Source organism: Lingula anatina, chromosome 1 (assembly GCF_051362555.1).
Source record: "Lingula anatina isolate TDL-2025a chromosome 1, LinAna3.0, whole genome shotgun sequence".
Taxonomy (NCBI): domain Eukaryota; kingdom Metazoa; phylum Brachiopoda; class Lingulata; order Lingulida; family Lingulidae; genus Lingula; species Lingula anatina.
This window is the reverse complement of record NC_141767.1, coordinates 2,541,655-2,568,170: the sequence shown is the minus strand read 5'-3', so window position 1 is coordinate 2,568,170 and position 26,516 is coordinate 2,541,655. Positions and strand designations below refer to the sequence as shown.

The following is a 26,516-nucleotide window of genomic DNA, read 5'->3' as shown; positions in this document are numbered from 1 at the left end:
AAAAGTTTTTGCAGTAGATATATCCCTATTGAGATGCTTTTTGTGTGATTGTTGAACTTGCAACACGCTAACATGCAAAAAATATCAAGTTTTTGCTAAAATGGTCCTTTGGATACAGCACTGTGCTAGGTTTGTTAAATGAAAGTGCTGGGACGTCAGTTTGACGTTTAATAAAACATTTTTAAAAATTTAAAGAAGGGATACTTAACCGCCATGAGCTGAAGCCCTACGTATTGAGCCAGTTGAATCCAGAATCGGTCGAATGGCACCCCGACTTTTACTCCGTGGATTACCTTACCTGTTGCACCAGTATGACGTGACGGAGACCCTCCCCCCCCCCTCCCATGATAACGAGGCTGCTGCCTATTCATTTGTACAGGTAAGCCTCGACCTAGATTTTGACCCGCTAAGGTCGGACAAACCCTATCCATTATAACTAAATGGTTACACGAACCTCGGTGTCGTTACACCAGTCACTTTTTTGCTTTTAAGAAGATATGTGATCGTAAATAATTTTCCCTTAAAAGCTAGATGACAATTGTATGAATTTACATTGGAAATCACGTGTGTCATATAATCAACTTTGTCATAAGTAACCGAAAATATTCGGCCAAAGAATGTGCTACCAAGTGGTTACAGGTTAGACACTTTCCCATACGACTGAACAAATTGCAATTATTGCAGTAGGTGTGCCTTCGTAAAAGCGGCGTATTGCGACAGGTGCGCTGGACTGGTCAGCTGACCGAGTTAAGCCAATCACGTCATACAATATTCTTTGGACTGTGTTGAGGTAACCCCGCATGGTAGTCCTTGCGCGGGGACCAAAATGCTTCGAAAAGGGGGACTGAAACTCGAGAAACATGGCGGCGCCCATGGGACAGGGCATGAGCCGGCTTATTTTCAACAAGACAGCGGTATATCGTCGTTTTTGGATGACGAAAACATACAATTCATTGACAGCAAGGAGGAGGATGAACTGGCAAAATTTCAAGATGGCGGTCAGGGAGTTGTTTCTGGTCTTGAGGATGGTTCCTTGGCCTCCATGAAAAATAACAAAACACACGAAGGCACGTATGACAGTCCTTCCAATTTAAGCGATTTAGAAACGCCATTGAACGACCACGATGATGGATGGCTAAAAACGAACGCTAGCAGTGCTGTATGTTCAATTAATATGACAGCAGGAGTTGCTGCATTGTCATCGTCTTCGGGTCAGGCAGCAGGCACAGAATCTACTAGAAACATATCACTGTCACTCGGAACGACAGGTATTCAGGATCTTGTCAGTTCTAATAACATTATCCCCAATGAAAGTTCTTTACAACAGACATCTTCCAGTAGTTTTATTCTCAATTCATCCGATGGCATATCATCAATAGTCCCTGTTAAACCAGATATGACTAAATCTTTAACTCCTGGGTCATCACAGTCTACATTATCTTTAGCTGGGAGTAACGACTCTGCAATATCAATAAATTCCTTATTGGAACACGGTTCACAAGGTATTCAAGAATTCTCATTTGGAAATTTATCAGAGGATCGTAGTAACACGCTCATGACACCACAAGAGTTAGAAGCTATGCCAGAAAGAGGACTGGAATTTGAGGAATCTGTGGGACCAAGAGATGCTAAACTGTCCTTGCCTAATGGGGATCTTGCTGCAGAGGGACATTCCCAGGTGGAACCTGTCCAAACACAAACAGAATCATCAGAAAACGGCACCAGCACAAATCCGCTCTCATTGGCCTCTATATCCATATCCACAGATAAAAGCTCAAATACAACGCATATAGTACTCCAGACTCCTCAGGGGCTACAGGTATACCAGTTGAACACTGCAGATTTAACTCAAGCTACCAGTGCACTGGAGCAGCTGGGGGCACATGCTACTACGCAAGGACCAGGAGCCGGGACCATAGCCGTGGCAAACCTTAAAGATGGTAATGATAGCTGTCTGACTGTAGGATGATCAGACATTAATTAAATGTTACATAAACTTGACTACATAGAGAGTACTGTCAAAAAAGTAATAGCAGTCTTTGTGGAAACTCACTTGTTTATAAATCAGTTTAGTGTAACGAAAGATAACATGATATTTAGAATGTTTAAGGCACATAGGTCAAATTGTTTGTAATAAGTACTTGGTGAAGCTGATAGTGATCATGTTTTTGATACTTAGAACTCAATATCTTCATCTGATTTATTTGTTAAAATACTTTCCAAAAATCTTTCTAGATATTTTTGTTTAAATTAAATTTAGGTCTCCCTCAATTTACTAGTAACAAATAGTCATATCTTCTCTTATCTCTTATGAGTGTTCTCAATGTTTGATGATTTCTTTCTGTCTTGTGAAGTCAAAGTGTTTTTAATGCATTTAAAGCATTTAATGGTTGTTGATATTTAGAGTTGTACATTTGATATAAAGAATTTGCACCAGTGTCTTAAATTTTCAAACTGCAAGCAGATAAAAAATCTGTTTCGAATACATAATATATGACTTCATAATGTTTGGTATTCTAGGTATGGTGGCAATTCCTTTAGATGGTGCTTCTTTTAACACAAATGGAATTACCTTGGATAGCAGTTTAATCAGAGATGTAAGGAATCATTCATAGTAACTAAAAAGGTAGTAGTAAAAAAAAAAGAATGAAAGAAAAGAAAATTTATAAATGATTTATGAAACGGTCATCTTTAAGGTTTGGAACATATTGTAATTATTTCCTTATTTGCTAGTTTGAATGGCCTAATTTATTTTTGTTTTTGTCACATTTTAGAATGTCAGTGACAGTGATACATCAACCTCACAGATGGCAGCGGGGAAGTGTAAATGTCCATATGAAGGATGTGACAAAGTATTTAAAAAACCAGTGAAGCTCAAAATTCATATGATGAAACACACTGGTGAAAGACCGTTTAAGGTAAACATCGTGAATACTTAAGAAGTGAAATTTTTTTTGTTGTCTTTTAGAAATACCTATATGCTTTATCTGAGTTATGTTTTGAAAAATGAATATTATAAATCAAAAGTTGCTTCCTTTTCTCCCCCATCAGTGCCAAGAGAATGGTTGTGAGTGGGCCTTCACTACAGCTTATAAACTAAAACGACACATGGAGTCTCATCTTGGGCAGAAGAACTATGTGGTATGTAGCTCCTATTTTGTTGGTAGTCTTGAAAAGTTGATTACACATCCGTGATTAAATCAGTGTCTTGGAAAATTTGTGTAATATAAACTGAAATAAAACCTCACTCAATTTATTTAATAACAGAAAGAGTTAACAAGCTGAAGATTTGGAAACTAAAGAAATGTTACATATTGAAAAAAAATTGTCAGTATGCTGATGTATTTCTAATCGATCAGCTGTTTCTGAAGAGTCCTATTTATTGACCAGTGAGTGCTGTTAATATTTCCAGTGTGACATTGAAGGCTGTGGTAAAAAATTCTCAACCATTTACAACCTACGAACTCACATAGATCTCCACAAGCGCCCCAACTCCCACGTCTGCCCAGAAATGGGGTGTGAGGCATGTTTTGATACCAGGAGAAAGCTGGACGCTCATCTCATGAAGAGCCACAAGGATCAAGGGAAGAAGTATAAGTAAGGAGAACTTATTGTTTTTAAAAATATATATTTAAGAGTGGTTCTATTTTCCTCTACAGAATTTTCCATTTTTCTTTTTTGTAGGAAATGGGATAGCATTTTGAGTCTGGCAATTAATCTGAAAGTGAAAGTACTTCATCATAAATAGACCTACATATCTCCTTTGTAGTTAACCGTGATAAGGAAGTAGCTACTATTAATATCTTACCCTGTCAGGGCTAACTCTCTGGTCAAGATTTTGATCATTGTGAATGTTGACCCCATTTCAGGTGCCCTTATGAAGGATGCAATAAAACCTTCTTTTCCCTGAGCTGTATGGGGTCTCACAAAAGGGTTCATCTACAAGACAGAGATCTCACTTGCCATTTTGAAGGCTGTGGCAGAGTTTTTGACAAACTCTGCAGGCTAAAGCAGCATGAGAGAATGCACACAGGGGAGAAGCCGTATGTGTGTCCTGTTGATGTAAGTTATGGTCTGGCTTGTATGGAACAAATATTTTTATTTAATTGCTCCTATGAAATTATGCCATATGCATTTTTAACAGTGACAAATTGAATTGGGCGGCTTTATTTACTTCTGTATATTTTGTAAAATTTTCTTTTATTTTTTGGAATCTTTTTTGGAAACTTTTTAATTTATATGAAGTCATCTTGCATGTATCTTAGATATTTATGAAAAAACTTTTTTTTTCTTTTTTTATGAAAAATGTTTGTTTTTTTTATGTATGTGCCTATGGAATATATTTGTAGGGTTGTGGCTGGGCGTTCACCTCCTCCAGTAAGTTAACCAGACACCAGCAGAAACACACCCAGGACAGAAAGTGGAAATGTCCAGATCCTAACTGTAACAAAGCCTTCCTGAGAGCTGAACACTTAAAACAACATGTGTTGTCTCACTCTGGTGACAGGCCATTTAGATGTCCAGTGGAAGGTGAGTGGTACATAGTGATAACTAACTGTTAATATAACAACATGTGTTGTCTCACTCTGGTGACAGGCCGTTTAGATGTCCAGTGGAAGGTGAGTGGTACATTCAGATAACTGTTTAAGCTGATTATAGCATTGAAATGTGCCACAACTAGTACGGACCTTACGGTTTCATGTCATGCTTTTTATTTTACTATTAGATAATTTAAAAAAAATTATCGTGTTTTTGAAAAATAAGGGTGAAATCTGTACCAGTTTTGATGCTTTTATACTGATACAGCCTGTTCATTTTACTTTTGTGGAAGATAAATCTTGCAGCTACTAGGTTTTGAAATAAAATTGATATGTATATATAATGCTTGTGATATGTTTTTAGGGTGCTCTGCCACTTTCCGTGCCAAGTGTAGTCTTAGAGTACACGTTAAAAAACACAACCAACCCCAGAAGAAGGTGATCTTCTACTGCCCCCTGGAGGGTTGTGATAAGAAATACATCACCAAGATCAGTTTGAGGAACCATATTGCCAAACACTACACCCATGACGTCACAGGTAGGGAACGGTGCATTATGGGATGTGAACAGGGTGCATTATGGGATGTTTGTCTGAGGCAGTGTAGAACTCCGTGGAACATGGAAAAACTTTCTTTATGTAAATTAAGTTCAACATTGATGACTTCATGCAAAGTCGGACAAAATTGTAATTTCTTCATGTTAAATGTACTTCTTCACAAATATGCACATTTACAGATAGGTTTGAATAGCAACATTGATTTAAATTACAAGAAATAACTTGACAAAAATGAATAAATAAAAATGTAAAAAGATGACATCAAATTATAAGCATGTACTTTGAAGATGAAATGTCTAGATGAAGTATACATATATATTTTCCCTCATCAGACGGGAGTGGGTTTGACATTGTGCCAATTCTAGCCGAGGAACTTCAGGACAATTCCTTGGATGGTTACTCACAGTCACAGGTTGTGACCAGTTCAGGTGAGATTAGTATAGTATTACAGTAGACTGTTAGTAAATCTACTTCCCTTGGGTTTGTGTTAGTTTTTAAAGAGAAGATGGTCCCAAGGTTTGAAATAATGTTTAAAATATTTATATTGTACTGGAAAGGTCATAAGTTGTCCAAGTACTTTGTAGTAGATTTAGATGTAGACATTGAAAAAAAAAAAGAGAACTAATCTGCTACATTAAAATCCATTGTTTTTCAGGTGTAACTATCCATCCTAATAGTGTAATTCTGACATCACCAGATGGAACCTTGCTAAACCCTGCTGATTTTATTGCCGCAGGTACTGTATGTAGTTTAAAAGCTGAGAGTACTACATATTGCTTTTAAACAGGAAGAATTTGAATGAGATTAAACACAAATGATGAAAGTTAATAGGCTAGTACTAATCAGGCCAGGTCAGGTATTGTTGTGTAAGCATACAAAGTTAAGTGCTTAAATATTTTTTACTTAGAGACCAAATAACTTCATTCAAACATGACATTTCACATTTGACTGATGTTATTTAATTGGCCAAAGTAAATAAAAATTCTATGCTACCATCCTATTTAGAGACCATGAAAAACCTGGTTCATAATATATTTTGACAAAAGTATATTGAGTGAATGCATTTCTGCAGGTGACCAGTCCATTGTGACGGCGGTCCAGTTTCCAAATGACGTGATCACTCATCATGTGGGTAATAATGTGGTAACACAGCTCATAGTGACTGATAGCCACACATCCAGCACAGACAGCCTGATTACCACCACGGCAGCCACCTCCTCCTCTCCCACAGCCAAGATAGCTATAGCTACAGGTTAGAGAATAATGGCTGTCTATTCTCTCAGTGCCTTGTTTGCATAATCCTTTAAGCCGTCAGCTCTTGACTTTTTCAGTTTTTCCAAATGTTACAATGTTTATCGTCATTTCGGGATTTTTCTGCATATATTTCGGTTTTCAACTTTTCATGATTTCCCTTTCATCTCTATACATTGAAAAGAGCATGGTAAAAATGTTAAAACATACTCAGAGTTTTTGTGGTCTATTGAAACGTAATGAAAATGTTCATGTAAACCTGATTTTTTTCTCCAGATTCCACAGCAGAGGGCGCTACAAGACTATTGCAGGAGAACTACAGTGGCTCAGCACGCACAGATTACATGAGCAACCACATCCTGAGTGATAGGGCCAAGAGACGTCGACAGCTCTTGAGGGAGAAAGCCAGCATTGGGTTTGATGAGCTGCATTTACAAGGCAAGTATTAAGACAAGACCTTGGACGGAAAGAAAAATTTGATTAGATGTTTTTAAATATGTCAGTGAAATTCTATTCATTATCTTTAACTGTAATATTTTTACAACTTTCATTAGTGTCAGAAATTGCGCTTGGTAAAGTTTAAGAAGGCACACAGTATCCAGAGGGCTCTCTTTCTATAGGTTATGTCCCCCATTTCAGATCTTGCTCCCAAGTCCACAGACCTGGTCCCGCCCTCTAGTGGTCCTACCATCGCCCCTCACGAGATCCTCACGTCTCATGCGATCACCTTCAAAGACCCAGAGACTGGGACCACATATGTCCAGACACAACTTTTACAGGTATGTGTTTGACAGTTAACTTTGGTATCTGTTATGTGATGTGAAATCCGCGTTCAATGTAAAATGATATCAGAAAGTTGATTTTGCTCTTGCATGAAACTTCTTAAAGCTTGTGGTCTGGGAGATTTTTACATTTCATAAGGATTTAGTGAAAGGGCAATTGAAATGTCATGGTAGATATTAAAGATGTTCATTCATTGAAACTAATGTTGATGGCTAACAATGTTCTGTTTCTATTGCAGGACGACCCTCCAAACCCTGAGATCTACCCCCCAGGGGAGGCCCACTCCCCCCTAAGTGGAGACCTGTCTGATGGGGTGCTGCAGGATGCGTCAACCAGTGACCACACCCAACCCTGTGTCATCTTCACCAGCTCTACCATCAACCTACAAGATTTAGAATAAACTGGACTAGTGGTCAACCTTATTATAAACCATTTGTAAGAAAAAACCAGTGTCGCTTACTCAAAAATGTGCAATACACCAAGTTTAAGTATTAACCAATTTTCTCACCTGAAATTGGTGGTTTAAGTGAACAAGCTCATCAAGAAATGTTGTTGCTGTGTGGCTGTCATAGTGGAGAATTCAATAAAATTAACTTTTCACTTAAAATCGGCTGTCTGATCTCTCTTAAATGAAAAAACCTCTGGAAAGATTAAATCAAGGTGGTTTCCACTTGAAATTTCAATAAAATTGATAATTCTTTCTTCAGAAAAGTTGTTTCATCTTTTATCAGAACTGAGTATTGGTGCTAGTAGAAGTGTATGCCCTTTCCTGAAGCGAGTTCTGTAGACCAGATTGACCTATCGCAAGGAGTGTTTGTGAATGAGGTGATTAAAAATTATCCATGTTGACAAATTCCTAAGTAGCTCTTGGTTCAGAGGTTCACTTCACCAATTATGAAGATTTCAGTTAATGGGTTCATGATATTAAACTGACAATTAAGTGTCACTTGATTTCTCATTTCGGTAACTAACACAATAACTACATGGTTTTAAAAATGTTTTACTGAATTTACTCATTTTCGTGTATGGACATGCTCCATAAGAGTTGGTATTGAAGATAACAGATGACTATTCCCTGGAAAAATATCAGCTGAAGAAAACTGACAAATGAACCCTATTTTCCCCCACTTTCCTTCAACTGTTCAACAGAGATGGTTCATTGCATTCGTATCCTGTACAACATAGTAAAAGGAATCCTCCAGAGCAATGGTTCACATCTGGGCCAACAGTACACATCTCCACACTGGCCTTATGCTTTTTATCTGTAAGTCAGTCAGTGGATGATGTCTGTCCCATTTCACCATTTTGGAGGTGGACTAAAATGTGTTTGACTGACATTAATTTAGTCTCTAAGTACAGAATAATTTTATTTCATCATCCTATCTAAAGACCATGAAAAACCTCTTTTAAGATATATTTTAAAATATATAGTACTTTGGAGGTTGTTTACAAATGTGGCCAATGACAGGATCGGCTACATGGGCCACGGGATTTGATATAGAACTCTTTCTCTTCGCATTCTGGTAGGAACTTGTGAAAGGTGTAAAGTCACTTGGTTGGTCCAGGAGGTGGAGGTTGTTCACCATTGTCCAATGTTTTTAATAATCGGAAAAGACCAGCTGCTTCACGAATCCGACTGTGCTCTATACAAAATGCTTGAACTTCGATGAATATGTCCTACAAAACAAACATAAATACAAAAACATTTATTTCCCTTCTCAAAACAAAGACATCCTAATAATACATCTTAAAATTTACTTAATATGAAACAATTACATGTGGCCACCAATATTACAGTGATTTCAGATAATATAAATATTTATAAATCTTTTAAATATGTCATGCAGATTTGCTTGTAATTCTGAATAGACTATACTACTTGCTACCAAAAAGAAATTTACTGACCTTGACATCTATAATTTTATTCCTGATGAGTGACTGCAGAAATACACAGACCAGTCGCACTAGTCTGTTCTGCATGTACCTGTCCTTGATGGTCTCACATGTGGCTATACAGTTGGAAATGTACAGGTGAATGAACTCTGATGGTAGGTCAACAGCCTGCAATGATATAAACAAAATGTGAAGGTGAATGAACTCTGATGTTGATCAACAGCCTGCATTGAAATGAGCAAATTGTAAAGGTGAATGAACCACCAGATCTTAGACATTCACATTAAGTCTTTTCAGTACTTGAGATTTCAAAGAATCCATTCCAAAAACAATATGTGATCCATTATGCTTTAAATCTTTAAACGTCAACCTGTACTCATTACTGAAAAAGTAATGAAAAAAATAATGAAAAGTGCCTTGAATAATCTGTCTCATTTATCACAAATACTTAATATCATATCTAAATGTATACAAAACTGAGTGTTAAAATCCTTACTGTAGTGAGCCTGTTAACCACCTCCATTGAATGCAGAGACATTTCCATGTTGACTAACACAGAGAAGTACCTGAAACATGGCAAAATCACTTAAATACTGGATGAAACATTTTGAATGCATCAAGTTTTAAATTCTTTTAGTTAATATAGAAATAAAAAACAACAAATAACATTTAAAAATTAATTTGATTGCAAAAAAAAAAATGACTTGTTTTCTACGGGTGTAAAGACACACTGTAAAATAAACCTCACACCAAGGCAAATATGCACTTACTCAGTAATTTGATTGGACTGCATTAATTTGAGTAACACTTCAATAGCAACCAATGGGTTGTTCTCCACCAGGTCTGGAAGCTGGAAATTATAATATGTTCAATAAATACCTTCTATTTTGTTTACATGGGTAATCTTACTATGAGTCATTGCTTTAAAATGTATGCAAAAATAAGACACTTCATCAAGATACTTATAATTTACTGTTTTTTTGAATGAAACAAATTGACCTTAGTGAAAGAAATTCATAAACAGATCCACCTTCATACTGAATATAGCAAAAAAGGTTCATTCTGAGTAAGTAAAAATACCAAACCTTCACAGGTGTAAGACCTATATGATACACCAGCTTGGGGTCTTTTTCCAGCTCTCCCAGTAACTGTTGTTGCTGCTGTAACAGCAGTGGTCCCTTGAAAGCTTTGGCCATGAGTCTACGGACCTCCGCGCCTGCCGAGTTGGTGACACACATGGTGGCATCCCAAGATGGGCGGTGTTCTACTTCTGTTGGATTCATCCAGAGCAGCTACGGAATATAAGAAAAAAAATTATAAATTTGTAAAATAGACCTTGTTATTAACAAGGTTTACCTGTTCACTTTATTGTACAATAAAGTAACATATGGTGAAGGACTGGGAAAAGTACATAAATATTGATCTTTGTGACACATGTTAAAAGCCAATTTATTTCAACATCTCAATAATGTCTTTTAATAAATTCTTTACTTTTCTTGTCCATTAAGGATGACTCAGCAGTTTTCATTTTAGAGACTGATGTAGAGGCACCGAGTGGGAAAGTGTAAATTTTTCAAAAAGAAACCAGAGAACAGCAATTTTTATGACAGAGAACCTTTAACATCATCCCACTCTGCATAAGCATGTCTGTTTCAGTATAGAATACTGTAATTATTTCATACTCACCTCATCCTCTGCTATATGTAATGGAGGGGCAAGTCTTATAAATTCTGGCTTCATGCAGCTCTCTGATGGAGGTTTGTTTGGGGTCAGCAGGGCCTCTATGGTCTGCCTCTGAACATCTGGATTGATAGCACCTGGCTTGCCAAACTGCTCAAAGCTACAAGAAATTAATAAATTAAATAATTAGTGGAATGCAGCAAATTGAACCTAAGGGAATCATTTGGGTGTTCACATCAGGATGATATAACCTGCAAGATGAGGACTCTGTAAACAAGGCCAGAAGATGAAATTATTTTTTAAACATGTAATATTTATGTGCATAGAAGCTAAATTTTAGCATTCTTTTTCTTTTTTTTAAAATTTTTTTCCTTTTTTTTTGAGGGGGGGGGGGGGGGAGAAATGTACAAAGTGCAAAATAGAATAACCGATTTCCTCCCCATTAGAAATGGTTAGCCTCATTAACCAACATATCAATTGTGCCTTGCATAAGTGATTTTTTCTACAACCTCCTTTCTTAATAGTGCAAATATGTTGATAAATTATTTATTGTTTATCGTCACTTCATGATTTATCATTGTGCAATCTTTACAACATCAACATGCAATCACGTATAAGGAATTCAGTACTTTAACCAATTCAATTATCAATCAAGTTCAATTTTCTATTTTTTTTTGTCATACAACAAAGTTGCATTTTTTTACAATTCACTAGCTGTGTTAAAACATGTAATTGAGTAACTGTTTTTCTATTACTACTTCATCAGTGAATAGATTTCCAATATCACAGTAACTTATGCATGCTTTATAAAAAAGCCAAGCAGACTAAATATTGGTTAATTCATGTCAATCATTATCAGAGCAAAGTATTTGCCCTGCGTCTAGTGACATTTACGGATAAAACAAACAAAAACATACATCACAGCAGTGGGGGACATACATGTAGTAAGTGTACATTATCTCAACAAGGAATGTCGAAAAACAGAAAACAACATAACAAACTGAGAAGAACAATGAATGAGTTAATTATACACAATGTTTGAAGTACAGAAGGCCATGTTACGTCCACAAAGACATAATTAGCTGCCCTCTGTCATATGCTCCCCTACTGTGAATCCATAACCCAACTAATTACTTATACAAATTACAATTGATTAGGAGCAATGGTCAATTTAACAGGGCTTGACAATACAATGCACCCTTTCTTTAAAATTGTATTGATTTCATTGACTGAACCTGGAAAAATAAATGGTATTTCTTGATGGGCTGATTAAGATTTTTGCTTCAGCCGTCTGCCCTTGTCATTCATGTATTCTGTGTAGCTTCAAGTAGAGGCAAGTGTGCCTAGTGCTTGAAGATTTCTAGGAAACAACCACGACAGGCAAGGAATGGGAATTTAATTTGTACTTAAAGTTTACTAGGAAATATAAGACAATGGGAGCGGGTGCATCAGGCCACCAGGTGCTCTCCATACAAGACAGGATCAGGTTGAACACCCAGGTACACAGGATTGATGTCTCTGAAGGAGTCGCTTCAAACCCTGCACAGCTGCAGAGGCCCAAAATGCAGAGACAGAAGGGTATACATGGGTACTGTGGGACATCCGAGGAACGCGAGGAAATCGACTGCCTCAAACTGAGTGAGGCGCGTAAACTGAGGAAGAAAATTCGTGAGCAGAGAAATGCTCGGATTGGATTTGTGAACGAAATTTGCAGGCTGCCTGCAGTGAGTCCTGCTCCAGGTCTAATGCAAGATCGGTCCACTTTATATCAAGCTAGTAAATATCACCAGCATACAGACCGTTTTAATACAAACACTACAGACAGTGACATCAGTGACTTAAACCTCCCTCCTTCCACGCCAGTTCAGGGCCGCGCAACACCAGAGAGCCGCTGGAGCATGTGCAGTATTGCAACCCATACAGACAGACTGAAAGACATTGAGAGCGACGTAAGCTCAGAGAACGGCTTTAGCCGTGAAGGGAGTCAAATATCTCTTGTAAGCAACCCAATGATCACATCCAAGCCACCCCTGGCTCCAAATAATAGGATGCTACTGCGGCCATTCAGGGTGAAAGAACACCATCCCTTCATGCTGAACCAAGCAAGTTCAGGTAGCTACTCTCTTCCACCTGATTTATTTGAAAATAAAATTATCTTGTCTGCCTTATAAATGTTTATGGGACCTTTCTGTAAAGTCTCGTATCCTTATTGCATTTGCTAATGGTAAAGTTTTATTGCACAAAATATGCAATAAATAGATGCTTTTTGACTTTCATATCTGCAACTCCTTTTCTACTTGTCTTTTTTTTTTTTTAAATAAAACTACGTTGTACCTTCATCATAAATATTAGTGGGACCTGTCTGTGAAGTACCACATTTTTAATGTGTTTGCTGAAGGTAAAGCTTTTACTACATCAAATAAACTATCAAATTTAGACAATCTGGATTCATTTTTTAAAACATATTTTTACTATGCACTTTGTTTGTTTTTTCACTAGAAAATTTTGAAAAGAAACTCCAACAACATTTATTCATAAAATAAAGTATAACTGTAATATTTTCAGATTCTGGTGAACTCCCAGGAATCCAGCTACCTAAAGTGGCAGTCAATTAACATTATGGGGGATCCTTTGAAACCAAGGATATAGAAATAACATGAGGCACTATACTGTGCAGGGTGGATACAAGTAACTCAGCCTTCTATGGAGGATAGTTTCAAACCAAGGACAGAAACTATATATGGCAGTATATTGAGCAGGATGAATACAAATACTAATACCTCAGCCTAAGCTTTAGCACTTCTTGGAGAAACGAGGAACTGTAGACATTTGTGACAATGAATATGTAAATAAATGTAAAAAGTAGTAGAAGTGCACTTTTATATAAGATTTTCTAACAGTGGATATGAACTGACAAACTAGAATTCTTCCAACCATCCATTACCCCGTACATGTATATTTAACATCAGTGTACTTAAACAGAAAATTCTTCTTAGATAGATGACAAAATTTTGTCCTTAACAATAAGAACCAGTGTAAAGAATTTGCTTATCTCTCTGATTTATCTGACATGAAAGATAACAACATTTACATAGGTAGTTGACATCAAATTTGGCTGTTGGATAGTGTGACTTCCAGTTTTTTACCTTCTTTGTTAAAACAAATAATTGTGAATCAGGTTTTAGGTAGGTTTGCATTTTTATATGTGGAGGTAAGAGCTGCAATTTAGACATTCTTTTGATTTTTAGCACATTTTGTGTCAATTGTAAGTAATTTATGAAGAAATCAAGTTGAAGAAGCAAAGTGTATTATTAGAGAACAATAAATCCAGTTTCATAGAAAATAAACATTGAAGCTTCCGTTTTGGCTGTTTTTTTTTTTAATTTAAAAATGATAAATGATATCAATATTAATCTTAAAATTGTTTTGAAACATAAAGATTCAACCTTTTAATATTTTACAGAAATACCTAACAACTGCTTCAACTATCTCATAAATAATTTTAAAAGGTCCAGAAAACAAACCACCTTGTTATATGAAAAAAAAAATGTCACAAGAAAAAGAACGAGGGTGAAGTCTTTTGCTTAAAACACATTAATATATTTCATATCTTAATGTTAGTTTAAGGGGTAATTTCTTTCAGTAAAACAAAGTGAAACTTTTGAACTAATTTAACCCCTCAGACCAGCATTTCACCCAAACCTCCTGGCTAAATTCCGCTCTTACAAAAATATGGTTTTGAGGATATAGGACAAATCAAACAGAAACCTAAGCAAAATGCAACCTTGGCTCTGAAAATTGACATTCAATTGATTATGCAAAATCTCCTAAGAAATTTCAAGTAGACACATGATTTGACAGTCATGGGGTGAAGAAGTGCAAACTGATGGTGACAGTACCGAGATAGACATGGATAGATGCAGGGGGCAAGAATATACAGAGAACCCTTGCATTAAAATAAATAAATAAATAAATAAATAAATAAATTGTTCAAATGTTTACTTAAACAAACAAACAAACAAACAAACAAACAAACAAACAAACAAATAAATAAATAAAGAGAGTTGTGGCATAAGTCAAGCCACGTGTACTTAGTCATGTCAAGATGAGCTTGAACTTCTCTTATATACACACTGGATGACATTAAGTGATAAATCACCAAGTATTTCAGGCAGAATTCCATTTCCTCACTTCAAATTTACTCAAAATGATAAGACAGCTAGAGCAGGCCATTAACACTACAGGTATTGGTTAATATAGGCCACAGTCTCTTAGCAACAGAAGCTGTGTTTATCTAAGTATTAGTATTGTTATGCTTATCAATGTGAATGATATCACTTTCTAAAAATAGCCACGGCTACCTGTATACACCACACTTAGCACACGCTGAGGTTGTTGATGCACATGCTGGCGGCACTTTGAATGGCCAAGGAGGGGAGAAATGGCTAAAGTGACCTCAAAATACTACTACTAGTGTACATAGAACTATAGGACAGTATTGCAATGAAGATGTGAGGCAGAGAGGAAATATTATCACTAGTCACACCTAAATCATAACCTAATCAAACAATGGGCTGTAAGGAAAGCATCTTGGTGACTCAGTCCCAGGCTAACGGCACTGAATCAACGACAGCTCTAACAGGTGCCCACGCCTACAGCCAAACCTCACTGCCAGTGGAGAATATGTTAGCAAATGATGCAACAGGTATGTAGCTTACAGCTTGGAGATTTCATTCACCTGGGGATGATCATTTTTACACTAGGGGTATCTATCATAGCTCAGGTGGGTTGTGGTCAGGTCAGGTAGAACATTCCTTGGGAATTAGATCATATCCTGTTGCTCAGTAGGGGCTTCCCCATTTCTCCTCCAGGGTCATTGTTGGTGTGGTGCAATGTGCTGACGCTAGCAGATAATAGTATATTACCTGAGCATCCTGTGTGTTAAATTGTTTTATAATTATAAGGTCACCAAATCAAAACACTAATGATGTCCATGTTTCTATAATTGCTACAAAGGGGGGCATGTCTGGGCATGCCTACAGGTGTACATCCAGGTAGTAGTTTACTGGGAAAGTTATTTACAGATTTGCACTTGGAAGAAATGAGAGCAGTTTAATGATTCAAAAGATGAAATTTTAAGTCTTGCTTTTTAATTCATTTGCACGATAATAACACAGTCAAATTTTATAACAAAATGTTAAACTTAGTAAAAGTACATTTTTTGAGAATAAATTCTCTATCATATATCTAAAATTCCTTTGCAATATTTTTCCTTTTTTCACTTTTAACAAGTGCTTATTTCTGCTAATATTAATTAGTGATTAAATAAAATTATTTGAAAGTAGAATTCCTAGCAGATGAGGTAATCCCGACCTAATTGGGATGCTAATTATCCTTGCAGGAACCAATGTGTGTTCTCGCTCTATAGACACACAGACAGAGTCTGGGTTCTTCATCAACTTGCCCTGGTCCCTGCTGTGTAGTCCTTTCCCTGCCAGACACCCCTATAACCAACAGGCTTCTACATCAGAGAGTGGCTACCACTCCACTATGGTGGATGATATCTCTGTGTCAGGTAAGAAGTGGCCTTTATGACAATATGTGACATATATCTAAAATTCCATGTTTTTGTGCTGTTTTAATTGAAAATATTAAAATTGTATTCTCATATTCCGTTTTTTTTTTTTTTTTTTTTTTTTTTAATCTAAACAATAGAATACCAGTATGTTACACATCAATATGGATTGCTGTGTTTTCTTTTAAATATATATAATAAACAAATAGCAATGACAACCTTAAATAACATCTGCAACAAAAACTTTTAATTTTTAAAAATTTGACTATATCCAGGCTCAGTGTACACCATCAACCTGAGCCTCTACCACAATGATCACCATCACTACCATGGGAACTACATCGCAAGGATGGACTCCTGCCAAAATATCCAATTAGGGGACAACAACGAACTGTTCTCAAACTGCCAGCTAAGGCAGAACTGTAGAAATTGCAGTAATTTGGAGAGACCATCTTCACTGGTAGTCTATGAGACCTCAGTATGATGCAAAGACGTTTCCTGCAGAATACATTGGACAAAAGACTTCAGGGCAAGGTTTTAACATTTCCCATACAATTCCCACACCTTAGAAAGCTACATGGGCATAAACTGTGAACTAGAATCTTTTGTGAAAGAAAAATCATACATGGGTTGTGAAGGATGAGAATTTACCAAAGACCCTGTTCATACTTCAGTAGATTTTATCAGAGACTGTTTCAAGGCAGTACTGTTTACCAAGGACCCCCATTGATATTTCACTAGATATTATCAGATAAACTTTCAGGGTTTTGGCAGTACTACTCAAGGATGGTATACAAAGCAATGGGGTAAGCTTAGCTCTGGTACTAACTGCATACTTTGGAGTTTTGCAAAACTCTCTCAATGATATAAATTTTTCTTGCTCACAGAGCTCTACTCTTTGCATAATAATGGAATATTGCAATTCTCATCGTAAAGGCTACACCTCAGGAATAATTGGGACTGTACGATTTTCTTACAATTATCTAGAGATGTCTCTTATCACACAATGATGTTCAACATATCACAACTCAGCACATTCCATATGCTGTACATTATCTCTGGTTTTTGTATTGCTGCAAAAATCCATGTGATGAACTACAATATTGATGAGCAACAAAATGATCTCTAAAATTATTTTGCCAAACAATATTTTCTTCAATTATTATTCTACATAAAGTAATTATTGCTTGTAGATACAATTTGGGAAAATATTACAAATGGTATCTGCCATAAGCCATATAAACATTATGATAGTCATAGAAATACTAGTCTTTTTGTTATGCTTTTAGAATATTAGCTAATTATTATGACTGATGTGCAGATGGTAGATAACAAGCAGTTTCAGACACACAAATAGTATATTAATTATGTTGTGCTTTTAGTGCATAAGTAAGTTATGAAGTCCAAGACAAATATTTCTTATATAAGACATACAGCATGCAGGTCATTATTTTCTCCAAGGCAGCGTGATAACTTATTTCATAGTTAAGCATTTGAAAGAAGAACCTGACATATTTTAAGCCTGTTCAAATATGTTTTTTGTTTTATGATTTTTAAATTTTATAACATGCTTACATTTAATTTCATCCTCCATACCATTTGGAATATTTTACTGGGTACAAAATATCAATCAAAGTGCATTGTAGAATAAACAGTAAAGTTTGTACTTGTATATTTTCCAACAATCAAAAATACATTGTTTGCATTGTTGTGAAATTAAGATATATACTCGATCCAATCTGTTGCAAGAGATTCTGTAAATAATTGTTTTATTGTACAGATGTAAGTGACTCCATGATTCACTGGTAATAAGATATAAATATACATAGACTGCTTAAATTACTGCAGTATAAAGGAATATTGAAGCTATTTCAATGTCCCAAAATCGCAATTATACGGAACTCTTTTCATCTAGATTGTGTGTTTTGTTGGTAGATTTGATAGCAATAAAATATTCAACTCTCCTGTTACTAAGTCTCATTATTCAATATCGATATATTAAAAAAATGCAATTTTGCAATATTGTTTGTATTTGTCAATTAAACATTAAATACAACAATATTCAAAATATATATCAATTACAGTTTATTATTTCCCTAAAAAAAATGGCATGAATTATTTTGATCACCTAGGCTAAAATCATAAAATCATGCTGTATCTGTGTCCAGTACTTACCTTATTGGCTTGGTATCCGGGTCAGGAACCACACAAGGCAGGCCAGATTTACTCTGCGCTGGCATCTCTGACTGACGCTCAGCTAAAGCAAGTTGCAAACCACTTACATCAAACGACTGAAATCGTGAATATACAATAATCAAACAATAATTCAAATGCTTTTCAGCATGACTTACCCCCCCCCCCCCCCACATACACAAAGACACACACTTTGAGAAAAGAAAGTAAATAATAATTATAAATTTTGCTCCAAATTAATCTATATTCCCCAAATGATAAAATACAAATACTGAAAGACGTAATCAAAGAAAACCTCTACAAATACAATTATAAAGACAATTCATCCTACTTGATTTAAGCCACGGTAATAATAACATACATTCCTTGCACTATGCTAGAAAATGCACTTTTTGACCTGGTTTTTACTTAATCATTCTAAATAAAAAGATGTAATATGCCTGAAATATATGAAAGGGTAATCTGCAAAGAAGTAAGATGTAGGAAATCCTGGCTAATTAAAAATTCAATAACTTTTAACAAGTCATTTTTTAGCGGCTGATGATTAATAAAATAAAAACTTAAAAAGAACAAATGAAATAAAATTACCTGCATATTGCCTACATCCATTTTCAGTATTTGAGTGGGAGTTTTCTTGAACAACTGAAATCAAACATTGTTTTATTTTTCATAAGGTTGAAACAATGATGGAAAGAAATCATGATGACAGCTATCTGACTTATCATTATATATTGTTCAATGTTTAAATAAGGTAATTACTTGAATGTTTTACAATCCACAATTCCTGGTCTCTTTCTTTTACAAAATAAATCAATTTTACAGTTACTCACAAGACAGTACTTTCTGACAAAAACTCATTCTTCAAAAATACTAAATCAACAATGTATGTATCACAAAAATTTACAAACAAAATACTGTTGTGGCGAAAATTACAAATTTACTTTTTTCTAATTTAATAATTAATTTATTTCTGCTGTGCATGGCACCTTATAACACAATGTAAAGCTATTTCTCACCTCTTTGGTTGGGCTTGAGATGAGCTGTGAGAGAAAGTACCTCTCTGAACTTGAGATTTTTGGTATCACCCAGTGAAAGTCCATTCCCTGTCCTGCATCTTGGCGGTCAATGGGAGGGTTCTGTAAGAATAGACACTTTGGACTTAATCAGTCATCAGTAAAGACACAGTGTATAGCGTTGGAACCAAAGCCTTCAGTTTGCTTTCAGTAAGTGTTGAAATTGAGCAGTTAAAAATATTCTCAATATGAACAACAATACTACACAAATCAACTTCCATCAGAAAAGTGATCAATACTGTTCACTTATATCAAGAAACAACCTTGACTACAATGATCATACTACATATATAATTTGACAGGTTTATGTACTTCTTAAAACATCAGCCTTGACATCCTCTTTTAAATTGCCAGTTTTTTCATTTCAAATGACATTTCCATTATCTTGCTTACCAGAAGGTGAACAAATACTGAAGCAAATGGGTTGGAGGCAACAGGCTCTGTTCTGTACATTTCAAATAAAAGAAAAATAGCTGCCAGCTTCTGTGTTGGATGAGGAAGCAAATCTCGGTTCTGAAGAAGAAGCACCTGAAATAATATGGAGAAATATTTCAGTTATGATGTAAATATGTACTTAGTAATTATAACAAAACTAATTCTACTCATGATGTAATGCATTAGACACTAATGTTATATTCATCGACTGAAGCATATGATACTGTAAATGGTTTAAGCTGAGCTTTTAATGTTTTTATTTTCTGAGACATTCAATATTTTATCTTACCAAAGCCGTCCCAACTTTAAAATGATCTTGCTTGTTGAAATAATGATGCAGTGTTATAGCTAAGGATTCAAATGTCTGGGTTTGTGTTGCATCTTCTGACAGAACACTAAAAGTAAAGATAAAACAAAAACAGTAAAGTAAATGTACTGTATCACATCTTATTATCCCACTGCATACATGTATATACTGGCACAATGCTTCTTAAACTGATGTAGTTAATCATATTTTGTTAAAATCTAAATGCATTCCTTTATTTCAAAGAAACTCTAGATAAAAATCCAGTGAAAGCGGGCCGAATCCCCCCCCCCCCCCAACCACCACACACACACACCACCACCACCACACACTGCCACCACCACCACCACCACACATATACACACACCACCACCACCACCACCAACACACACACACACCACCACCACCACCATCACCACACACCACGCACACACATACCACCACCACCACACACACACCACCACCACACACACCACCACCACACACACACACACACACACACACACACCACCACCACCACCACACACACACACACACACACACACACACACACACACACACAGTGGCACACAACCCTCCGTTGCATTTTTTATTTCATCAACCTGGAGAACAATTTCATTTTAGGAATATGGTGGGATGCTGTATCGTGATATTTATTCATATGTATTCATAACGGTGTCCCCTTCAAGCAGAATGAACATATGGTGGCTAGACATAACTAAATTGACGCACATCTAAACGAAATAACGAAGAAAGTGTTACCTTAAAAGAGAAGCGAGCTCTTTCAAGGACAGCGCCATCTTTTATCTCGTTTTCTCACGCGTGGTTGTGCCTCATGATTAATCAATCATACGTAATAAAAACCCTGCCTTATGGTTATGTCAGTAATTGCTAAGTTGAAAAGGCTATTAAAGGGGAACAAAGTACCTCTGTCGTGTTGGAGGAAGTTAGTTTGAATAATGTTTGTGAAGTGGGCCTAGATTTTTCGATTTCCCGCACTATCCAAGGAAGTGCCTCGCTGCCGGCGTTTAATCCCAAAACGTGCATAGCCAATACGATTGTCGAGAACGAGGCATCTGATAGGAAAAAAGCTTCAGTCGACTGAAGATGGATGCTAAGTCGATAGCTGTAATCTGCATCGTAGTCGGCTGTTTAGTTGTTGTTTATCCGAAGATTTTCCATCCCATGATCAAACGGGCACTTGGGTTTGGCGAGAAAACCAACGCTGACAAGTTGGGTAAGCAATGCTCTTCAGTGTCACTCAGAAGCTTGGGGTTTTGATCAGCCTGACGACGATTGAGCTTCTCAACTGGGTCCAACACTTTTTTTGAAAACAACGCAATGATTAATTTAACTGATTTCAGGTTTTTTTCTATTTAAAACATACACTAATTGTCTTAGAAGTTACATGGGTAAAATGCACAACGTTGCACTCAGTATGAACCAAAGTTTGCAACTGATTAAAACCCACATTGCCAAATTTGGTAACCAGTATATTAAACTTTCCTCTTTGAATATATTTAATGGAAGATGTTAACAAGATATCTTTTAATTTTCTGTAGATAAAAATGGAATGCCACATGCGCCAAAAATGAGGCCGGGGCCAATGAGTGACAGGCATATGATGGTAAGTTTAAACTAATTTATCAATTTGTTTGCAGCAGTTGCCAGGCATCTTTTAACACAAAAATTCATGCATTTGCACTCCTATTTATTTTTTATAATGTGTGCTGTCGATAACATAAATAGGAGTGCTAAAGCATGAAATTGCATGCTAGGAATCTTTTACAAAATCCATTTTCCAGCTTATTTATAATGATACAAATGCTTGAAGTGAAATTTTAATCAGGGCTCACTCTTTGAATGAATTTCTTTTATTCAAATGACTCTTTTTTTGCCAGATCAATACTTTGAACTAAATAACTGTTGAGGAAAGATAATAAGATATTTAACATTTTCCATAATAAAAAAGAGGTTGGCACATTTGCCTTTAAATCATTTAATATGCTGGGTTATACTCTAGAAGAAACTATAAAAGCTGTTGTATTTGCCACTGGTAAAGATATTAACAACTTTTTAAACAAATTAACTACTTCTATTTTATTTATTTATTTATTTTATTTTTTTTTTGGTGTGGTAAAAACAACAGCTTTGAAATGTAAATTATGTGTGTGTTATGTAGGGTGGAACCCCCCACCCAGGCATGCGGGCAGCCGCAGAGATGCGTAAACAAGCCATGGAGACACAGGGCTCTGGGAGAGGAGGCATGGTCACCATGATGTTGCCTGTGTACACCATTGGCATTGTGATATATCTCATCTATACACTTTGTAAGGTAAGTATGCATGATAGGGACAAATTTAATATTAATAACAGAGTTTGCCTTAAAAACAGAAGGTCAGCATCATTTACTAAATAATTTTCTGTACAATTTACAAGCTTAGGCAAATTAGGTGTGCTTTAAAACAAATATTCTAAAGCTATGTCATCATCAGTGGATTTTCCTAAGTTGTAAGATATGCGTGTATCTATATGTTGAATTGAATGCTGGCTTTTATTGATAGTTTTCACTTTGTATTTTAAGATATTCAATAAAGACGACAGCAAGAGTGGTGGAAGAAAGAACAACGTGTGGTACACGGATAAATTGAAGAGTTTTACCGAGGAGGATAGTGATGAAGTTGGAGATGAGGATTATGCGGAGTACATACGTAAAAAGAAGAGACAGAGAGAGCTTGATATTATGCTAAACAAGGCAGATGAAAGAAAGATATGTAAGTAAAGAGAGCAGCTGCTATTTCATAATTAAAATGATGGTAGATGTTGTTGGATTTTTGAAAGTTAGTCTTATGTAGTGATGGTTGTCCTTGGAAAATATACAGTTTACTTCAAAAGATACTGGATGAATATGACAAGGATAAAATTTTTGTAAAATTTTTGTGAAATTTTATACAATGGATTACTCTAGATTGGCACAAAGAAAATTTATCTATTTGACTTAAGTGTTAGGGTATAAAAATTATAGAGTAAACATAGTTTGGCATTTCTTAAATTATTCTGATTTTTTAAGCGGACTATGAGATGCTTCAGCTGCAGGAGAAGCTACTGGAAACCGAAGCTCAGATGCAAAGAATAGTTGATGCAATGAAGCAGGTGCAGGGTAAAATGACCACTGTGGGAAGTGAGACTGTAGCACAGGTATGTCTATTTTGTGTTTAAAGACATCAGTGGCTTGCTGCTGTGACTAGCAGAATATACATACTTTGCCATTGGTAGGGATTAGCTTTTTTGTGGTGAATTTATTTTCAGGGAATATCAAATTTGATATCAGTAGATATTGTGGACATATTTGTGGAGACTTGTCCTTGTAATGATTTAGTTGGTTACTTTTCAAAATTCCAGTCATTAAGAAATGTCTAATGATAACATTAATTCTATTATATAGTAAACTACAATGTATAAAACAAACATTTCCAATTTTCCCCTTTGAAACCATTTATAAGTGGGAAAACAGATCCTTATGATTGAAAAACATTAAAATGCAGATATTAAGACATATCTACTATTTGATTAGACATTGATGTCTTCTTTATATTCGCTGGCATTTTCCAGATGAGTCAAGGTGCAGGAGACAGTGGATCAACAGAGCATTTGTCCAAAAACCAAGAAACTGACGTGTGTGAGCCAATGGCTGATAAACTGGAACAAAAAGAGGAAAATGCATTGGATCAAATTTCAGCTCAGGGAGCTTCGTTTGATCGGGAAGAAGAAGATGAACTGAGCTTTGCAGATATGTCCCATGACAGGACAAACTTTAGTGAGGAGCTGGGAATTGAGGACAGTCTGACAGAGTCTGATTCTGAGTCAGAGGATACAGAGGCAGAGCAGGACAATAATGAAACCTACAGGAAACACCAGCAGAGTGATGAGAATGAGGAAAATGAAGTTGAAGAAATACTCTTGCCAGAAAACAAAAGTGATGACACCAGGCGTGATGGTGAGAGTGACGGCTTGCACCATCTTAGAAAACGCCAGGCAAGAGACTTGCATGCAGCAGAAGATTAAGTTTTAAGAACGGCAGCTTTACAGTGCACCTAGCAGATATCATGTTAGGTCTCATACTGATGATTTTATGAATTATTCACATACTTTAGAAATGGAAAGGTGCATAGTTCCTTTATTTAATGAAATTTAATTGTGTGTGTGTATTATACAGTGCACCAACATCAGTTTTTTGCTACTTTACATAAGAATGCAATTTTTTGGTCAGAAATATTTTTGTCATCTTCTTTTAAGTCGTACATTTTTATAACAATTTGGATGAAAGATTGAGATAGCTGGTATTTAACACAATTATTTCTTCTATGAGTAAAATAGGTTGTTATCGTTTCAGTCATAATGAAGGCACTGTAGTATGAAAGCACTGTAGTGTGCATTACTCAGTTTTAGCTGATGAGACTAAAATGGCTCTTTTTCTAAAGGCAACATGGTATTTCTTTGGTATTTGACTTTCATATTTTGATTTACAAACAAACTGAATCATGAAGAACTTTGTTGTCATGTCACATAAAATAACACTATAAAATGATAACAACTATTGAATACATACAGACTGCAAACATATTTGCAATAAGAAACTGGTTTAAATCAAGCTGTTCAAAATGTGAGGAAAAAAACAGTGTGAAGTTTTATGTGGTTACGTTTTTGTCCCATTTATTGTTTGTTTAGTGTGTAGTGAAAGGAATCTCATCATGAATTGAATTTTTATACCATGTGATAAATAGTCTTGTTTTGTCTGCAGACAGTTGAACATTATTTTGTAATTAATGAGGCTTTTTACATCTCATTATTTGGTGGGAGTGATTTATCCATAGTTATTATGTGTTTGGAAATAATTGTGTATTTTGTTATAAACACTTGGTATGTAACATGGGCAATGGGGCATGTACAGTATCTATGCCACATAAATTTGCCTCAGTTTTTGACCTTACATGTTACACAGGTAAGGCCATCACAACATCCCAACTTACAACTCTCAGTGGATATGACTATCCAAACCCTTGTGTAACTGTCCTCCATCGCATTAAAAAGTATATCATTCACAAAAAAAAGTCATATTTTTCATAAACTAGTTTGGTAATGTTGTACTCTTTTTATTCCAGCTATGCAATAGTGTTAGCACTTGTGTGCACCATTAATTTACAATATACGTATATGTAGCCTGTCTTACAGGGTGTTATGGTATACCTGGGCATCAAATAAGGCCAAAAAACTGAGGCAACAAATACCGATTATGGCCTGTGGCAATCGTGTTTTTCTAGCAAACTGAAATGTCATACAAATAGCAACTTACTGTACAGTTGTATCTCAGTGTTATTTAAATATTTTGTTGGTGTAATTTATTCGAATAGATGTATTGGTAGACAAACTTGCACTTTAGGGTCTGTTATCATATCTTTTAATAGTCCCAAAGATCATTTTGGAATCCCTAGAATGTCCCCGGTTTACTTCAAGTATTACTGCCTTGGATAAACAGAAGACCTAATGCGACTTTGTATAGACTTTTTGAAAGTCAGTTTATATTTACAACTCTTTTCTTTTTGCTTTACGTTTGATTTTGCATTCACTTTTTCACGATATTAGATATAGCTATTTTTATTTATATGCAAAAATCATTGATTAGACATTGTACTTTAATTTATTTCAACAATAAATGTTTCTTTACACAATCTAGTTCTTGTGCTATTTCAGTTTGAAGGAAATGGAGCTTGCAGAAAAAAATTGTACAGCCGCTGAGAGATTTTTTTTTTGGCATACAAAATGCTGCCTGAAAAAACAGAATAAAACCCACCATAATTTTGTTTTGCATTCCCAATATTAAAATTTCTTGCAACCAAACTGCATCTGCTATGCCTAATGGCCTCTAAATAAAACTACCAACGAAAACAAATTCCATTTTTTTGTGAATAAAGTCGTTACTTTGGAATGCCATTGGCCTTGCCCAGTGCAGTGTCCTGTCAGCGCGTTGTTTACTTTCTATTTTCGGCCTGGTTGACCTCGCCAGGTATTCAGCCGGCCGGTGCGCTCACCTTACTAATTGTGACAGGTGAGAAAACCAAGGTTTGAGTCTCAAAGACGAAAGTTCCTTTAGAAAACTTACTTTCATTTACAAAGACATGTATTTTTATTGTGCACCATCATTGTTACCCAGTATGAAAGGTATTGTTTTCGCACC

The 26,516-nt window shown here is 35.8% G+C and overlaps 5 protein-coding genes across 6 annotated transcripts; 4 read left to right on the top strand and 1 right to left on the bottom strand.

Annotated features, from left to right (window-relative positions):
• Positions 1–538: 538 nt before the first annotated feature.
• Positions 539–7,839, top strand: LOC106163598 (uncharacterized). The gene is made up of 14 exons (XM_013541238.2): positions 539–1,940; positions 2,521–2,597; positions 2,775–2,918; positions 3,052–3,141; positions 3,413–3,597; positions 3,870–4,062; positions 4,350–4,530; positions 4,903–5,076; positions 5,427–5,522; positions 5,750–5,830; positions 6,167–6,346; positions 6,622–6,783; positions 6,985–7,124; positions 7,367–7,839. Exons 1-14 carry the CDS (start codon positions 827–829, stop codon positions 7,526–7,528), a joined length of 2,979 nt encoding a protein of 992 aa, XP_013396692.2. The 5' UTR covers positions 539–826; the 3' UTR covers positions 7,529–7,839.
• Positions 7,840–8,112: 273 nt separating this feature from the next.
• LOC106163522 (CCR4-NOT transcription complex subunit 11-like) lies at positions 8,113–21,198 on the bottom strand. Its single transcript, XM_087001646.1, has 12 exons — positions 21,044–21,198; positions 20,267–20,372; positions 19,936–20,070; positions 19,486–19,605; positions 19,058–19,111; positions 18,452–18,567; positions 10,708–10,861; positions 10,107–10,313; positions 9,792–9,871; positions 9,518–9,587; positions 9,034–9,189; positions 8,113–8,805 (listed from the first exon to the last, which is right to left on the bottom strand). The coding sequence occupies exons 1-12, from the start codon at positions 21,079–21,081 to the stop codon at positions 8,677–8,679; spliced, it is 1,365 nt and encodes a 454-aa protein (XP_086857772.1). The 5' UTR covers positions 21,082–21,198; the 3' UTR covers positions 8,113–8,676.
• LOC106163596 (uncharacterized) lies at positions 11,113–14,060 on the top strand. Its single transcript, XM_013541236.2, has 2 exons — positions 11,113–12,813; positions 13,267–14,060. Exons 1-2 carry the CDS (start codon positions 12,135–12,137, stop codon positions 13,314–13,316), a joined length of 729 nt encoding a protein of 242 aa, XP_013396690.2. The 5' UTR covers positions 11,113–12,134; the 3' UTR covers positions 13,317–14,060.
• Positions 15,056–18,246, top strand: LOC106163597 (uncharacterized). 2 transcript variants are annotated; one of them, XM_013541237.2, is made up of 3 exons: positions 15,056–15,406; positions 16,103–16,276; positions 16,552–18,246. In XM_013541237.2, the coding sequence occupies exons 1-3, from the start codon at positions 15,271–15,273 to the stop codon at positions 16,758–16,760; spliced, it is 519 nt and encodes a 172-aa protein (XP_013396691.2). In that variant the 5' UTR covers positions 15,056–15,270; the 3' UTR covers positions 16,761–18,246. The 2 variants fall into 2 exon arrangements, with proteins under 2 accessions (XP_013396691.2, XP_086857774.1); XM_087001648.1 differs by lacking the exon at positions 15,056–15,406 and adding an exon at positions 15,562–15,755.
• A 117-nt stretch (positions 21,199–21,315) lies between the features above and the next one.
• Positions 21,316–26,010, top strand: LOC106176466 (uncharacterized). The gene is made up of 6 exons (XM_013558859.3): positions 21,316–21,518; positions 21,844–21,908; positions 22,464–22,616; positions 22,866–23,055; positions 23,352–23,479; positions 23,894–26,010. The coding sequence occupies exons 1-6, from the start codon at positions 21,389–21,391 to the stop codon at positions 24,344–24,346; spliced, it is 1,119 nt and encodes a 372-aa protein (XP_013414313.2). The 5' UTR covers positions 21,316–21,388; the 3' UTR covers positions 24,347–26,010.
• The last annotated feature ends 506 nt before the right edge of the window (positions 26,011–26,516 follow it).